A 16,498-nucleotide genomic window follows, 5' to 3' on the forward strand; every position below is an offset into this window, starting at 1 on the left:
CCATGGGCATCCATGGCCCAACCAGGAGTGTCCATGCCAGAGCCAAGCGGAAGCCCATGATGAAAATGTTAATAGGGCTTAGGTATTAGAACACCTTAAAATGGAGACCCTAGAAAAAGACAAAGGACAGAAAGAATGAACTTCAACATTGAGCATTCAGAGTCAGGATGGGGCCGCTGGAGACCCCTGTGAATCCAGGCATGGGGCTGGGCCGAGGCCACAGTGTGTAGTGAATGGCAGGAGACTCACTGTCTCCAAAAAATCTTTCATTCATTCAATCTTTGATAAGTACCCACTACACAGCGGGCACTGATCTAGGCACTGGAGATTGACAAACAAAGCAGACAGAAATCCCTGCCTTCCTGGACTTTACCTTCTAGGATTAATTGGAAACTTGTTTGGCCCAGCTTCCTGCAATGTGTGCTCCTTGGGCAGATCCTTGCTTGGGGACCAGAACACGGGGTTGAGGCCAGGATACTGTGCTGCTGCCAGTCCTCTAGTGTGATCTTAGGGAAGTCATTTATCTCTTCTGGACCTTGATTTTCTATTCTGGCTACAGGAGTAAACATGCCTGAACGGTCTACTTCCTAGCCTGGTGGCCAGAATTAAATGTGAGAATGAGGTTCAAGGCAAAGCAAGAAAAGGGACAGGTATTAGGTAAATGTGATATAAAGAGGATGGGATGGAACATGGCTTCTCTGGGTGGACTCAGAAAGGATGCAGCCGCCATGCTCATGTGTTTGGTGCTGGCCTTCTGCTCTCACTCTAAGCCAACAAATCACTTAGGGATGACAGGGATACAGAGGCAGCAGGGGACTCAGGCTGGGACTCCTGAGTGGTGAAAGGAGTGCCTAAGGCCATCAAAGACCTCTGAAAGGTAATGGAGATTGGGGACAGGGAGAGGCTGGGAAACTATCTAGTAGAGGAAGGTGGGAGCTCAGGGAAAGCCTCATCTCTAGTCAAACCCTCAGGACTCCTGGACAGGTTGTCTAGTCACAGAGGAGGGAACCTAGAGGAAGATCTCCTACTCACTTGCCATCTCCTATGAAATGAAAAAAAAAAAAAAAACTAGACCCGGTCATAATTCAAAAGCTGAGCATTCCACCCCCTCCACCCCCATAGACTGTCCAGAAGCAGGCCTTTGATAGTGCATGAAATGCAGAGCTTTGGATGGTTGAAGCCATAATGGTGGACATGCTGAAGTGGCCACAGTGGCCCTTCCCTGATCAAGAATGTCTTGTCCCTTTCCTCACTGCCACTATGTCTTCAGGATCCTCGGCCCCAGCCACCAGTGTACCACTTAACTGGAAAAAGCATGCAGTGAACTCAGGCCAGCCTGTGGGGACCATCTGAAGGGAAAGGTGGACAAGCTTAATAACCACTCCTTTTGGATGGCTAGCCACAACCATTTACACAGCAACACCGGTTCTGTAACTTCCCAACAACCTTGAAAGGAAAGCACAGCCTCATGACAGAGCAGTGAAACCACAGGTACTGGCAGAACCAGGAGAGAAAATAGGCTGCCTGGTTCTTGCTCCACATGGCTGCTTTTCCAGCCTAAAGTCATAGAGTGGTGTGACTTTGGGGAAGGGGAAAGATGAGTCAAGGCCATAGGTATTCCAACTTGGCCTCAAGGGGGGGGGGGTGCTGAAAGGGAAATCTTGCACTCTAAATGTTCAAAGCTCCCCCCACCCCCATGATGTGCTGGTGCCAGGAGGAGCTCCAGAGAGAGCCCTTAGGCCCAAGCAAACTAGGCCACCCCAAATTTCCTGTTCCCAAAGAACCCAGCCTCCCAAAACCTTGGTGGAGTAGAGGATAGGCCCTTACGGGTTTCATTTTAGCTTCAGGCTCAGAACAGATGGGTCAGGAGGGTAAGAAGAAATTCTTCCCTCAAAAACGTGGCAGAACTGGGGCACTCGCCACCGTGGTCAACACCCCCCCCCCCCCCCGCCCGCCCAACCCCCAGCGCCTGGCCCCGCGGGCTGGAGAGGCCCTTCCGAATCTGACCTGTGACCACCCTGATCTCTCAAATGTCGACAGCAGATTGGCTCCCACCTGAGACTCCTGCTCTGGTCCAGCTCCGTCTCCAGCTCTGTGCGGCAGGGCGGGCTGGGCTCAGGGGTGAAGAGGCGAAGGCGCGCCCCAGTTCTTAGGCGGGGCTGGGTGGGGCGGGGTGGAAGGGGATAGAAGCAGGCGCGCGGGGGGAACCGCCGAGGTGCGCCTGGGGAAGCCGCGCGCGCACAGTGAGAAGGCACCAGCTCGAAGGACTCAGATCGGGTAGATGTCGACTAATGCGGCCGCGTGGACAGCGAAAAGGGCAAGTCTGCTTCTACAGGTTTGCTGGGGCTGAGAAGAGGGCAGAAGAGAGGAAGAGGGTGCGAGAGGGCGGAGGAGGCGCTCCCCAAATCCTCCCCACACGGGCAGATCTGGGATCTTAAGACCAAAAGGATCGGTAGACGCCCGCAGCCCAAGCCAGGCATTCGAACAAGGCATCGGTCCTAAGACCCTGTAAAAGTCCGTGTTAAACCCTTCTCCGGAGTTCTTTATGAGATCTTGGGGTTCTCACCGATCTCGAGCCCCGCCCACCGCCCCGCCGGATTGCATTGCTAGGTTTGTGCCAGAACTGCCCGGGGGTCTGCAAGGGGCAAAGAGAAAGAGGGGCTGGAGGGATGACTGCAGAGGAGATGGTTCTCGTGCACCGGTCCCCTTTCTCTGTCCAGACCCGGACCAGTACAAGCACAGCGCCTAAGAACCTGGGGTGCGGTCTGAGAACATTGAGAGCGACTTGAGGTGGAGTGGGGAAGCACCCCGGACCCGGTTTGTCTGGTCATAGATTAGTATTTAAGTGAATTAGAAGAAGAGTAGGGATTGGAAGGAAGCCCACCAAGAGAGAGGGTGTGCGGTTTTGGTGACAGGATGTCCAACCTTGTTCCTTCTTTATCCTACCCCTAGAAGTGCTGCGTGTGAGGTTCCATCAGGAAGAGGCAAGTGGCGCGGGACTGCTAGGCACGCGTTGTTTAGAAGAGTCGAAGGTAGGAAAACAGTAGTCGGAGTTTGAGCGGCTGGGGTGGGGCTGCTGGGGTCAGTGAGGTTGGGTTGGGTTTTGGGGAGGGCCTTGAAATGCTGCCCCTGCCCCGGCCCTAGGGGACCACTCCCAGCCTCTGCCCAGATCAAATTCAGATCAAGTGGGAGTTCAAAGAGAAAGTTCCATGAGAAATTAAGAAGAGGCAGCAAATAAACAAAACAAGAAAAAACTTAATAAAGCCAAAAGGTTTACAGACATCAAATCCTTTTCTTGGTTTAACTGGAGTTTAGATAGTTTTGGCTTACATGATTCAGCATCCCTGGGCTTAACCACCCCAGCTCCCACCCAACTTTTTTTTTTTTTTTCGGTCTTTTTAGGGCCACAGCAGGGGCATATGGAAGTTCTCAGGCTAGGGGTCAAATCAGAGGTGTAGCTGCTGGCCTACACCACAGCCACAGCAATGCGGGATCAGAGCCATGTCTGCGACCTACACCACAGCTCACAGCAACACTGGATCCTTAACCCACTGAGCAAGACCAGATATTGAACCCACATCCTCATGGATACTAGTGAGATTTGTTACTGCTGAGCCACAATGGGAACTCCCCAACCCAACTTGTAAGATTTTGTTCTATTTCTTCACTTCTCCTTTGGTGCAAAAGCATACATACACATGCCCACACCTTCTTCGAGAAAAGCGCCTGGGACAGGATCCCCTTAGCCATCCAGAGCTATAAACTTGTATGGGGTCAACCCCAACCAGAGAAATAAATCATCACATTCTGGTAGCTATGCATCACTAGTCAGAGCTCTTAGTGACCCCAGGCATGTCTCCCACTCCCACTTTGGAGAGAGTTAGTAATCTTTATGGGTTTCAGAAGAAGGGAGAGACAGTCAGGGAAAGACTTCCCAATGAAATGCCTGTGAAGCTACCAGAGAGGCCATGGAGCCTTAAGAAAGCACATAAGAACTTTGAATGCTTAAGTCCGGAGATTGTACTAGGCTATATTTTCTTAGAGATTGTAACTTTATTTCTTGCCCATGCCTCATACACACACAGAAACCCTATTTCATCTTGTGGTAAGTAAAGAATGGGTAACTATCTGAAATACAACTGAGCATGAGAAATGCTTTAGTATTTTAGGAGGATTCAGAAAGAGAAAAAGGTGTTCCTTACGTCTCCAGCCAGGTGAGAATGGAGGACCCCCAAGTGGGAAAGCACCTCAATTTTGTCGCAGGAGCCTCAGATGGAGGATTTTTGTGTCTAGATGTCTATGTTACTTGGAACTCCTTCCTTCTTGTGTCTATATTTGTTTATAAGAACATATAGGTGTATGTCTGACTGTATCTTGTGTTTATTTATATTAATATATACCTGTGTCAATATTACAGTCATGGTAGTCGGCTAGGGGAGAAGTGGTGGAGTAAAGATTGACATGAGATTTTTCTCAGATTAGAAGAAATTCTACTGTCAGACCCTCCTTGGCAAACCAGAGATGTTCCCAAGGGAAACTACAAGCTTTACGGGAAAAGCAGAATTGCTGGGCGTGGTGATGTTTCTTTTCAGTGCCACCTCTTCATGCAGGAGGCCTGTTAGCTTAATAATTAAAACCAAATTATGATCAGGTCATCAAAAATTAACTTTAAATTGGGCAATGTAGATAAAAGAAGGCCTAATTCATTAAATTTAATAGGATAAAATTAAACAAGGCCCAGGGAGGAGGTCCATATGGAGACATAAATTTGAGAAGCATCAACTCTTACTTTTGCTTTAGTCATCTTTAATAAATATTTTGGAGAATTGGAAATAAGTTAACATTGTTATTCTATACTTAAGATACAGAAAGCTTTTTGTTAGTATTTCTTTGAAGTACCATGTTAATAGAGATGAGCCATCCCTATAAAATATTTTATAACCTCTCTTTGACATAAATGCAGGAGTAGTGTTAATACATGACCCTGACCAAAATATTTCACATCATTGTTATTGGCTTATATTGCAAATATTCATTTTTGAAATTCTAGCGTATAACATGTACTCTTACTTGAATACTATGCATTCAAACTTGCTTTATCTTCCTATCATTAACCATAATAGTCTACATTTTACAGCCTTTTCTAAAAAATACGGCCTTCCATCAAAATTGTAATGGCCTTGGTCTAGGTATCATAAATAAAAAAATTCTTAGACCAATAAACATCTGCTTTAAAATAAGTATTGCTGTCACTTATTTTATAAAATAATCCTCAAATTCTTATTCATCTTCATCTAGGGTTGAAATATATGTTTCAGATTCAATTGAACATAAACACTCATGCTTTAGAGATTCCAACTATTGGAAGAGGCTTTCTGAAAATGTGAAAGCACTAAAATTTGACAGGGTTGGTCAAATCTCTTCCTGCTCAGTCCTTAGCCCTGTATTGGCTATACTTGGTTAATGTTAAATGAGTGTGGTATAAAACAGTGAGGGAGAATAGCTCCCTCTTGTGTTGCAGAATAGAAATGCCACCAGTAAGGAGGGACTCATTCATATATTCATCCATTCCATCCACAGACTAATTAGTAAGTATATGCTACATGCAATGGATGCAAAGAAGGAAAGACAAAGTCCTCGGCCTTAAGGATATTAGAAGCCAATAGGTTCTAGATGTTCAAACAATGAGAGTACAAAGTAATTATTGTGATTGTGGAGGTATGTTCAAAATGCAATCAAAACATTAGGGAACATCCACCCTGGCCTGATGATGTCAGAGGAATCTTTACCAAGGAGGTAATTCAAGCTGAGACTTGAAGGGTGAAGAGGAGTTTGCCAAGGGAGGAAGAGCATTCCAGGCAGTGGAACTAGCATATACAAGGCATGAAGACTTGAAAGAGCATGCCAGATTCAGGGAGAGGCTTGAAGCTTTGTATGGCTGGAGATATGTATGTGCAAAAGATGGAGATGGGAGTTAGGGTTGGGGGGAACCAGATCACAAAGAATTTTGTGTGTAATGGTGAGGAAATTAGATTTAACCCAGAGCAAAGAAAGGAAATGATTATATTGGCTTGTCAGAAAAACTGTGCTGGCACCAGGCAAGATGAGATGAGGCTGAATTAGGGCAGAGGCAGTATGGACAGAAATGCATGGGCAGTTCCAAGAAGTATTTAGGAGGTAAGGTGATCCAGTTTTCTGGCTTATTTGATTGATGAGGTGGTGATGCCAAAGAGACAAAGAAAACAATAAAAAGCAGGGTGGGCATCAGTAGAACAGCTAAGTGAAAAATGTCCACAGAGTAAACGGCCCTTTTCTTTTTTTTTTTTTTTTTTGTCTTTTTGCTATTTCTTGGGCCGCTCCCTCGGCATATGGAGGTTCCCAGGCTAGGGGTCCAATCGGAGCTGTAGTCTCCGGCCTACGCCAGAGCCACAGCAACGCAGGATCCGAGCCGTGTCTGCGACCTACACCACAGCTCACGGCAACGCCGGATCATCAACCCACTGAGCAAGGGCAGGGACCGAACCTGCAACCTCATGATTCCTAGTCAGATTCGTTAACCACTGCGCCACAATGGGAACTCCATAAATGGCCCTTTTCTGTTTGGATCCCAGGTAGGAGGTCTCTGTGGAGACATAAATTTGAGAAACACCAGCCATGGGAATGTACGAGCTTGTCTAGGGATTCATGAAGAGTGTTAGAAGAGAGCCAGGATAGAATCCTGGAAAGCGTAAGCATTTAAGCATGGAGGAAGGGCTAGCAAAGGAACCACAAGAGGGAGGGCCATACGCAGAAGACCCAGGAGGACATGGTATCATGGAGGTCCAGGGAGGAAAGCTGAGGAAAGAGGAAATACCACAGAGAGGTCAAGAAAGATGACAAGTGAAAAGTTCCTTTAGATTTAGCACTTTGGTAAACTACTGGAGAAGTTGGGGAAGGGGGAAAGCCAGCTTCCTTGGGCTGAGGAGATAAGGCAGTGGGAATACATAGACCATTCTTCCGAAAGGCCTGGCTGTGAAAGGGAGAGGATGGGAAAAGAGAGTAACTGCGGGGGACCCAAAAGGTCAAGAGAAAGAGTTCCTTTTCTTCGAGTTCTTAAGATGGCAGAAATGTAGGCATATCTTTGAGAGAAGGAGTCAGCAGAAAAAGAGAAGCTGAAAAGTCACCAAGAGAAAGTGGGGGGCAGGTAACTGATAAGAAAGGTAGTGGTGAAGGCAGGCAGGACTGGGGTCAGAGCCCAAGAGGAAAAGAGATTCCTCTGGGATGGGAGAGGAAAGAAAAAAAGAAAAGAAAAGAAAAGAAAGAAAAGAAAAAAAAGCAAAACTTCATGTTAAAACTGAGATGTGGAGGTTATTTGACTTGCCCAAAAGATAGGATTAAAAGTTTAAACTGGGTCTCTGCTCGGTACCATGCTACTCCCTCCACCCCCAACCCCCCCATCAGAGATAGTACCAGGAGGTAGCCAACCAAGGAGAGGCAGAGGCTGGGAGCTATGGTATATTATAGAGAATCACAGAATTTAGAACTAGAATGGATCCTGGAGCGCATCATATCCAATTGCAGATGAGGAAACCAAGGAGGTTGTTATTTGTCTGTCCAGTTATAAAATCAGTATGTGAAGAGCTAGAATTAGAACCAGAACTGATTCCAGCCCAGCGTTCCCTCCAAGAAGGATTGGAGAAAGAGAAAAATGGAGTAATGAAATGGCCCCTCCTTCCCAAACTTGAAGCTTCCACTTATTAAAAGTATTCTGTTCCAGGTACTATACTTAACATTTTACAGACACAATCTTGTTTCATACTCACAATGACCCTATGAGGCAAGCATCAGCATCATCATCCCTATTTTTAAAAGTCTATGCTTGAGGTCAGGTAACTTGCAAGGGGCAAAGGCAGAATTTAAATACAGACCTGCTTAACTCCCAAGCTTATTCTTTCACTGTATCAATAAGATACCACCTGGTCAGACTAAATTATGGAGCTTCCTGGGTACCAAGGCCCCAGATCATACACAGGGAAATGAGCAGAGCTAGGTTCATTGATTGTAAGATGCACTTTTTTTTCCTCTACATTTTAACATCTCTGAAATTGCAGTATATCTTACCAACAATGGCTGTCATGGTTTAATTGATAATGATTCTCTCTCTCTCTCCTTTTTTTTTTTTTTTTTTTAAGGCCAATCCCTGCATATGGAGTTCCCAACCCATGTTCTCATGGTTTCCTTACCACTGAGCTACAATAGGAACTCCCATGTCTCTTTCTTTCTTTGGGGTATATAAAATAATAGCATGTCTTGCAATCCAGTTTGGATTTAAAAAAACACAGTAAATTCAGGTCCTATTTTCCCCATAGCCTGTCTGCAAAGGGACAAACTAGAGCTAAACTGGGTCTGAGATCAGAGGATGGACAGAAAAGAGCTTAGCAGGGTTTGAGCTGAAATTAAGCCTGGGAATTTAAATCAAGGAGGAAAGCCACTGTTGATGATGTGTGGGGTAGAAGGACCTCTGGACCCAGCCTGGTGAAGGGCAGTCTCCTTCAGTGCTTGTTGAGATGAACTCAGTTCAGCTTGATTGTTCTGGAGTTGCCAGAGCAGAAGCCAAGAGCTCCAGAAAGCTGGTCAGACCAGTGTGGGCAGTGCTAGGTCTTGGAATCAGCCCCCGATGATGTAGTTGGATTATATACTTAGCAAAGCTGTCTGGCCTTTGTTCCTTTGGGGACTGAGGAAGAAAGCCAATCTTTTTGTAATCTGTACCATTTTTTAGCCTTAGGCCTTCCCTTGATAGTAAATATAGTTCTTTTTATGTTCTGTGACCTTCTGTTTATGCTGGAGGCCTGAGGGAAATAAAAGAGAATTATATTTCTTAAGACCGTCCCAGAGGAAGCAGAAGAGCCTCAAGGGTAGTGGTGGCACTGATGTACGGGACCTGGGGGTAAGGAAGGGAGCAGCAGGCGACAGAGACTGATTGCCAAAACCCTCATTCACCCACAGCTAAAACATGCATGGAGAGGTGATGGCTGAGGGGTAGTGGAACGGCAGTAACAGTGGAGTCTGGTGAGCTCTGGAGAAGAGAGGTCTGGTTTATTCTCTGCTGCTCCAGCATGGAGAATAGTGCCTGGCGCGCAGAGGCCACTCAATAAACACCTATTGTTGTTGTACAGCTTCCACCTCCCACTGAACAACCCCACCAAAATGGCTGCTTTTGGACACACCTTCCCTTTCTACACTGGCCACAAGCCGACCTTCCCAATGGACACCAGCTTGGCCGTCATCATCGCCATCTTTCTGACTTCACTGGTCACTTTCATCATCCTCCTGCCAGGCATTCGGGGCAAGATGGTGAGAAACAAAACAAACCCCGGAGACCTCAGCCCCACAGAGACCTTGGCCTCGAAGGGAGGGGGCCGGACTTTCTGGTTACAACCAGTTTTAGCAAAAAGATTCTAGTCCTGAAAAGTATCACCCACTCTCCCAGCAGAGAGCTCCCTATTTGTTGATTCAACAAAATATTGAGAACATATGATGTGTCAGGCACTCTGATCTCAATTGACTAAGTGACCTCAGTTTTAGAACACCCTCCCCAAGTCTGGAAAGAAAAGGCAGACTTGGAAGGAGGGTGCTCCATCCTAAACCCACCCACCCTGTGACTCAGAGGCTGTTCTGGATGCTGCGGGTGGTGACCAGCTTATTCATTGGAGCTGTGATCCTGGGTGAGTGTGAAGTGCAGCTGATGTGGACAGCTGCCTCTATCCTGTCTAGTTCCCTGCAGCGGCCTCTTCTCTTCATGGGTTTTCCCGCGGCAGCAGCCTCTGCTTCAGGGTGGGCTTCCAGATACTGGCCCCCATACCTCCCTCTCTGTGGTCTAATCCTCTCACTCTTGCACTTGCCCTGAGAGGTGCAGGCCCAGGAAACCATGCTGCTTACATCTCTTCAACCTTCCTAAAATTTTTATTCAGAGGAAAGCAAGTCAAAATGAGTGTCTGTGGGGAGAGAATCTCTGGAGACTGGAGGGAGAGAATGGTGGAAGGCTACTTGCTTTGCTTTGAGGATTAGGCAGTAGGAAAAACAGAAAATCTCTAGGTTAAAGCTGTGTTTGCCCAGCAGTTTTTTTAATGTTAATGTTTCCTCCCCCAGCCGCATGAATAGCTCTCTTTAATTGGCAGAGGTGTGGAGGTGGGGAGGAAGGAGGGAAGGGGTAAGAGGAGTACAGTCAGGGGAGATCTTGGATTTTCACTCATTTATTCATTTATTCATCTCATACATATTATTGGCAGATTTACTGTAAGTCAGGTCCCAGTCTAGCTAATGATATAATTATGAGCAAAACAGAAATGGTCCCCTTGTAGCTCTCCCTCTAACACAGCAATGTCCAGACCCCTATGTCCCTGAAAACCTCTATGTCCAATTCCCCAACTCCAGCCGTGAATTTCAGTTCTGAGTGGTCTGTGGGCCAGGTCAGCACCAACATGTCATACAAGGCCTTCAGTTCTGAATGGATCAGTGCCAATGTTGGGCTTCAGATCGGGCTGGGAGGAGTCAACATCACACTCACAGGTGAGGGATAGCTTTTGTATTTGAGGGAGGGGAATGGTGCTCTGTGTCCTTGAGATCTAGGTTTGGGGTGGTCTAAAGAGGTATAGGATGAGGAAGGGATGGTGGGAAGGTGGGAAGGGAAATTCTCAAATGCCTTCTCTTATTTGAGACCAGCACCTGTCCCTCTTGCCCACTGTGGCAAGCCTTTACCCAGATAAATACCCACTCTGGCCCTTGGGTCCCTGCTGAGCACAGCTGCTCCATTCCCCAGGGAACCCAGTGCAGCAGCTGAATGAGACCATCAATTACAACGAGGAGTTCACCTGGCACCTGGGCAAGAACTATGCTGAGGAGTATGCACAGGCACTGGAGAAGGGGCTGCCAGACCCTGTACTCTACCTGGCTGAGAAGTTCACCCGAAACAGCCCATGTGGACTGCATGGCCAGTACCGCCTGGCAGGACACTACACCTCGGCCACACTATGGTGAGGGTGGGATGGAGGCCCTGCTGGCCTAGATCCAGGAATGGGGTGTCTACCCATCTCTCTCCACTCATGAGGAGCTCCCTGGTGGGACAGCCTGGCACCAGCCACCATGGTGCTTGGTTGGAAAGCCCATGCCAGGAATCTCTACTTCATCTCTTTGGGGTATTCCTGGGTCCCTGAGCCTCTACCTGGGACCCTCTGGGTCGAAGTTCACCCCAGGTAGAGGTGCCTGGGCCAGCCTTCACCAGGTCCTGGCCCTCCAGGGTGGCATTCCTCTGCTGGCTGCTGGCTAATGTGATGTTCTCCATGCCCGTGCTGATCTACGGTGGCCACATGCTGCTGGCCACAGGCATCTTCCAACTGTTGGGGCTGCTATTCTTCTTCATGGCAACGTCACTCACCCCACCCTGTCCTCTGCACCTGGGCACTGCTATGTTGCACACTCATCATGGGCCTGCCTTCTGGATCACGTTGACTACAGGTGAGGCCCAGTCCTACAGACAGGCAATGGAAGGCTCAGGGTCAGACCAATTATATCAGTGGGGCTGAGGGTCTGCCTCTGGGGACTGGGATATCTTTCTTCTCTTTAGAGCCCCCTCCCTATCATATCCCTTATCTCCTGGTTTCCCTTCCTTAGGTCCATGGCCCTTCCCTCCTCATATAGGCCTACTTCCCTGTGTCTTATCTCCATCTCTGCCATGTTCCTTGACCCCTCTTTCTTCACTCAGCTCTTTTCCAAATCTTCTGACCTCATGTCCCCTCTCTCTTCAGCCATTCTTCTCTGTGTCCCCCATTTCTAGAACCCTTCTTTGTCCCTAACTCACATAGCCTTAAGTTGCCCTGCAGTTTTAGTCTCCTATCCTGTCCCACAGTGTCTGCCTCCTCATACCCTTTCCTACATATCTTTCTCTGTGTCCTGCTTTTCCCGCAGGGTTTCTAGGTTTTCAGAATTCCGTCCCCACCCCCACCCCCACCCCCGAAGTAGCTGAAGGAGCACTGGGTTTGGCATCCAAAAACTCAGAACAGCAGAGCCACACCAGCCTTATGACCCTAAGCCAGTCACCTCTCAGAGCCTAAGCTTCCCTGAAGCAGAGACACTAGGCCTCCCTTAAGAGGTGTCCTGATGCTCTTAAGATGTTCTTGGGAGGGTGTTACTCTCACTAAAGCCCAATATTCGTTGCCTCATCCCCAGGACTGCTTTGTGTGCTGCTGGGCCTGGCCATGGTGGTAGCGCATAGGATGCAGCCCCACAGGCTGAAGGCTTTCTTCAGCCAGAGTGTGGGGGAGGACCCTGTGCTGGAGAGGAATCCTGAGGAAGGGGGACTCCTGAGCCCTCGCTATCGGTCCACAGCTGAGAGTCCTGAGCCCCAGGACATTCCTCTGTCAGAGGCTTCCTCTGAGGTACCTTGTGAGGATCCTGATTGTGCCCTGTGAGGTTCCTCTTCCTGGTGGCTACCTGGACTGCCAGTCTGGCTTCAGACTTCGCCCCATAAAACCACCAGAACTGCCCACAGGATGGGTTGTATCAGCCTCTCTGCCCCAATCTGTAGGTGGAGTAGAAAAAGAGGCTCTACCTATTGATATTAAAAAACAAAACAAGGAAGTTCCCATGTGGCGCAGCAGATTAAGGATCTGGCATTGTCACAGGTGCTGCACAGGTCACAACTGCAGCATGGGTTTTGATCCCTGGCCTGGGAACTCCCACATGCTGTGGGTGCAGTACGGGGGGGGGGGGGGGAGGAGGAAGAAAGAAAGAACAAAAAGCCCTAAGGTGCTGAACAGACATTGGGACTGCCCCACAAACCCTGTTGTCATCATAAGACCAAGCAGGGGCTGCCCCTGTTTCTGCACAGCAAGCAACCCTGCCCTCCTTTGGTACTTTGCCTCTTCAAGGTGCCATTTACTGAAACCCAGCTTCACCTACATAATGACTTATGCGTGTGGGAGGTTACAATGTGATTCTCCTATGGTCCCTCTCATTCCTCTGCACCTCATTTTCCCTTTTCCTGGGTCTCTTTTGTTCTTCCTTTACTTCCCCAGCTTGTGTGATCTCTTGGTGGAATAAAAGCACTGCAAGGGAGAAGTGACCAAACTTCTTGGCCCAGATCTAATATTAACTGATTGTGCCACATTCTCTGAGCTTCAGTTCTCAAACTTGTCAAATAGGAGTGTATTGTAGGATTTGCCAAAGACCTAAAAAAATCCCAGGATTACATCTTTATGCCTTGCTGACAACTACCTTGGCCCTCAGACACCACCACTTTAGTGAATAAACTGAAGTTAGTGAATAAACTCTAAAATGCCATTTCTTCCTAGCATACTCAGCTGGGCCAGCAGAGGAGGATCCCACTGGTCCAGTGGGGGGATGACCTGCCTGGTCACTGCTACCTACCTAGAGCCACTTGGGGAACTCAGGAAGATGTGGCTTCTACTAATTCCGCTCTGAGCTCACTAGAGGGCACCTTTTTCCAGAGCTTTTCCAGGGTTACTCTGCCTTCTTCAAACAGAACTGACATTGGTGGCAAGGCAGAGCAAGAGTACTAGGCTGCCTCCCGCCCAGGGAAGTCTCTCCAGAGCTCGTATCCCCCAAGAGCTTTGAAAAGCCATGGAAAATAATGGGGAACTGTTTTTGTTTGTTTGTTTTTAAAGAGAAAGAATGTATTTACAGCAAACCTTGGGGGACTCTTTCCCAGGTGCAGGCAGCACATCTGGGGCCACCCGGCCTTTCTCACCACGCCCTCAGCACAGTGCCCTCCTGGAGCTCCCTGGGCCAAGGCCAGGCGGCACTGCTCCCCAGCCCTCCGGGAGAGGGGAAGGAGGCAGAGTAGGAGTCCGAGGTTGAGTCCTTTTTCACAGGTTAGTACTGATGGTTAAGTCCAAGGCCCCGAACTGCTTATGCAGTGGGTTGTTGAGGATGAGAGGCGAGCTACCTTTTGCCTGACTATCGCAGTCCTTGATACTTCCCTCTAAGAAGGTGCGAAGAGCTCCGGGTCGAGCGTAGTGGAGACTCACCACCGCTGCTCCGAGGAGGAGGCACAGGATGCCTGCGGGGGCGCAGTTGGGGGTCAATGGGGCGGTCAGAACTCCAGAACCCGCTCCCCTCCCCCGCCTCCATCTATTAGAGACATCTGCATTTCCTCCTGACACACACACCACAGAAAGACCTCTAATATGGAATACATGCTACACGAGTTCGCACGCTCCCTTGGGGCAAGATATCGAACCCTTCCGAACTCCCTTCCTCCGGCCTGAAGAACAGGCATAATAGTGCCTGCCTCTACAAACTATTGAGAGGGGCAAATTAGATCATATATGTGAACTCATTATGCAAAGTGGAAAGCGCACACCAATATAAAATCCCCCCCCCCCCCCGCCCCGGCACCGGGGCAGTTCTCTCGGTCCTCACCCGTGGCCAGCGTGATCCAAAAGGCAGCACCGTAGTGAGTGGTGAGTTCGGAGGAGCCGAGGCGGAGCTGGCAAAGAGGCACGCTGGAGATAGAGGCGAAGGCGAAGACAGAGAAGAGCGCGAAGGCGCCGGTGATGAGGAGAGCCAGGCCTCCATAGTGCGGGACCGGCATGGAAAACAGCAGGTTGGAGAGGAGCCAGAAGCAGAACGCCGTCCTGCGGAGAGGGCCCCATCCGCGCTGTAAGCCGGGTTCCCACAGGCTCGTTTCCTCTACATCCCTTCCCCAGAGCGAAAGCCGGGGGCTGGGATGGTGGAGGCGCAGGGAAACCCTCCGGGGGGGAGTAGGAGGGTCTCAGCTGCTGTCTCGTCGGATTCCGGTGGTTGTAGAGACCTCGTAACCATCCACCCACGAGGCGGTAATTCTCACCCCAAGCGCGTCAGGCTGTAACTGTACCTCACATTCTCCGGCTCACAGCCCCACCCCCACTCCCGCACACACGTAAATTGCCTTCTCTAAGCGCTCACCACAATGTAGCGGAGGCGTAGTGTCCAGCCAGGCGATATTGGCGGTAAACCCCGCAGGGGCTTCTGGGAGTGAACTTCTCCGCCAAGTAGAGAACTGGGTCCGGCAGCCCCTTCTCCAGAGCCTTCGCATACGCCGCCGCATAGTTTTCGCCCACACGCCAGATGAACTGCTCGTTGTAGTCGATGGTCTCATTCAGCTGCTGTACCGGATTCCCTGCAGAGAGCGGCGGGGTCACCGGGTTGCTTACAGCCAGGACCCGGCAATAAACGGATTCAGATAGGAAAGAGAGGATCCGAGAGAAATGGGTTTGGCAGCGGTTGGAGAAAACATAAATCAATGAGGACCAAAAGCTATTTGAGCTTGCGGGATCTGTGAGGTCCTCCAGCTGCCCCTTCCACACTCCCCCCAACCATGGTCTCTGCAAACCCCAGATCACTTCGACACAGACCCCTCACCTGTGAGTGTGATATTCACACCCTCCAGGCCCACGTGCAGACCGAGGTGGGCTTGGACACGTGCCACACTGAAGGCCTTGTAAGATGTATTGCTGCTAACTTCGCCCACGGTCCATTCTGCGCTGAAGTGCACCGCTGTGGGGAGAGGCACACCGTGGGGGAGGGGAAGGCTTAGGCGGAAGATGGGGGGATGGAATTGGGAGGGTAGTGATGGGAGGTGGGACACTGTAGAGAGAGAGGAGAGGTCTAGGAGTACAATATGGTACACATGGCAAGGGCAGAAGAGCGGTCACTAGAGAGTGCCCACTAGAAAGAGAATGGTAAGAGGGATCAGGAACCCAACCCCTGTGCTCCAGTTTCCCAGGCGCCCTCTGGCCACCTCCTTCCTCACCCCAGGTCCTCTTCCCATCCGCAGCATCACACACTCACCCACAATTTCTGCGCCTATGAACAGGCTGAGGAGAACTCTCACCAACCAGAACCAGCGCTGCAGGGACAGGCACCTGGTCAGGTCTGGGTACTGCCCAACCAGAGTCCCCAAGGCCTCCCTTGACCCCATGCCACCCAGGGCCTTTAGTGCCCGTGCAACTTCCTTCTCTTGCCCAGTTTGCTTTTCCCAATTACATTCCTGACCTTTAAAAGCTGAAGTCAAGTTGTCCAAGTCCCTCCGAACCACTAGCATTTCTAATGTTTCCTGACATCTGTGTTTCTGCCACCCCCACCCCATTTTCCAGTTCACCTTGCAACTGGGTTGTCTCAACTGGGTGCTTTCCCATCACCTTCACTCCCTTTCCTCTCCAGCTATCTGGCTCCTAGCCCTGGTCCCACCTACTGCTCCAGTCACTGCTGTGATGAGGCTCATTAAGTTCAGAAGTGCTAGGTAGGCAGGGGTCACCTCCCTCAGGAGAGGGAGGCCTCAGGGTCTGGTCATCAAGTAGAGGATGTGGGAACACAACCTCTTAGATATTCTTAGATGTGCCAGGCTTCCCAGAAAACCAAGATAAGTCAGGTCCTACTGGATTGAAAAACAGAGAACTTAGGTTCTGGGAGAGGAGGAAATTAAGAAAAAGTGCCCAATTTGCTATAACTTCAAATCCTG

At 49.5% G+C, this 16,498-nt stretch overlaps 3 protein-coding genes across 12 annotated transcripts in view; 1 reads left to right on the forward strand and 2 right to left on the reverse strand.

Moving 5' to 3' along the window:
- DUOX1 (dual oxidase 1) overlaps nt 1-67 on the reverse strand; it is a 30,707-nt gene extending 30,640 nt beyond the window's left edge. For 4 of the 5 annotated variants that reach the window (XM_047766459.1, XM_047766458.1, XM_047766463.1 and 1 more), the window contains exon 1: nt 1-58. In XM_047766459.1, the coding sequence (XP_047622415.1) occupies nt 1-58 (58 nt within the window). The other variant, XM_047766461.1, reaches the window with a different exon arrangement.
- The window catches only part of DUOXA2 (dual oxidase maturation factor 2), a 20,063-nt gene continuing 3,618 nt past the window's right edge, over nt 54-16,498 (reverse strand). For 4 of the 5 annotated variants that reach the window (XM_047766467.1, XM_047766468.1, XM_047766464.1 and 1 more), the window contains exons 3-7: nt 15,829-15,886; nt 15,400-15,534; nt 14,944-15,157; nt 14,419-14,633; nt 13,649-14,056 (exon numbers count right to left, since the gene is read on the reverse strand). In XM_047766467.1, coding sequence (XP_047622423.1) covers nt 13,863-14,056; nt 14,419-14,633; nt 14,944-15,157; nt 15,400-15,534; nt 15,829-15,886 — 816 coding nt within the window. In that variant the 3' untranslated portion in view covers nt 13,649-13,862. Of the gene's footprint in view, nt 110-13,648; nt 14,057-14,418; nt 14,634-14,943; nt 15,158-15,399; nt 15,535-15,828; nt 15,887-16,498 lie in introns of those variants that run through there. The other variant, XM_047766465.1, reaches the window with a different exon arrangement.
- Nucleotides 2,168-13,129, forward strand: DUOXA1 (dual oxidase maturation factor 1). 2 transcript variants are annotated; one of them, XM_047766470.1, is made up of 8 exons: nt 2,168-2,317; nt 2,953-3,032; nt 9,156-9,333; nt 9,647-9,704; nt 10,414-10,548; nt 10,799-11,012; nt 11,276-11,493; nt 12,205-13,129. In XM_047766470.1, exons 3-8 carry the CDS (start codon nt 9,187-9,189, stop codon nt 12,444-12,446), a joined length of 1,014 nt encoding a protein of 337 aa, XP_047622426.1. In that variant the 5' UTR covers nt 2,168-2,317; nt 2,953-3,032; nt 9,156-9,186; the 3' UTR covers nt 12,447-13,129. The 2 variants fall into 2 exon arrangements, with proteins under 2 accessions (XP_047622426.1, XP_047622425.1); XM_047766469.1 differs by having other exon boundaries at nt 2,192-2,335; nt 12,205-12,615.

Source organism: Phacochoerus africanus, chromosome 2 (genome assembly GCF_016906955.1).
Source record: "Phacochoerus africanus isolate WHEZ1 chromosome 2, ROS_Pafr_v1, whole genome shotgun sequence".
In the NCBI taxonomy this organism is placed as follows: Eukaryota; Metazoa; Chordata; class Mammalia; order Artiodactyla; family Suidae; genus Phacochoerus; species Phacochoerus africanus.

Excerpts from the sequence above, each read along its gene's own strand:
- DUOXA1 (XM_047766470.1), top strand. The coding sequence starts at position 9,187 with ATGGCTGCTTTTGGACACACCTTCCCTTTCTACACTGGCCACAAGCCG. Across the intron at positions 9,334-9,646 it reads CAGGCATTCGGGGCAAGATG|AGGCTGTTCTGGATGCTGCG; the intron begins GTGAGAAACAAA and ends CCTGTGACTCAG. Across the intron at positions 11,494-12,204 it reads CTGGATCACGTTGACTACAG|GACTGCTTTGTGTGCTGCTG; the intron begins GTGAGGCCCAGT and ends CCTCATCCCCAG.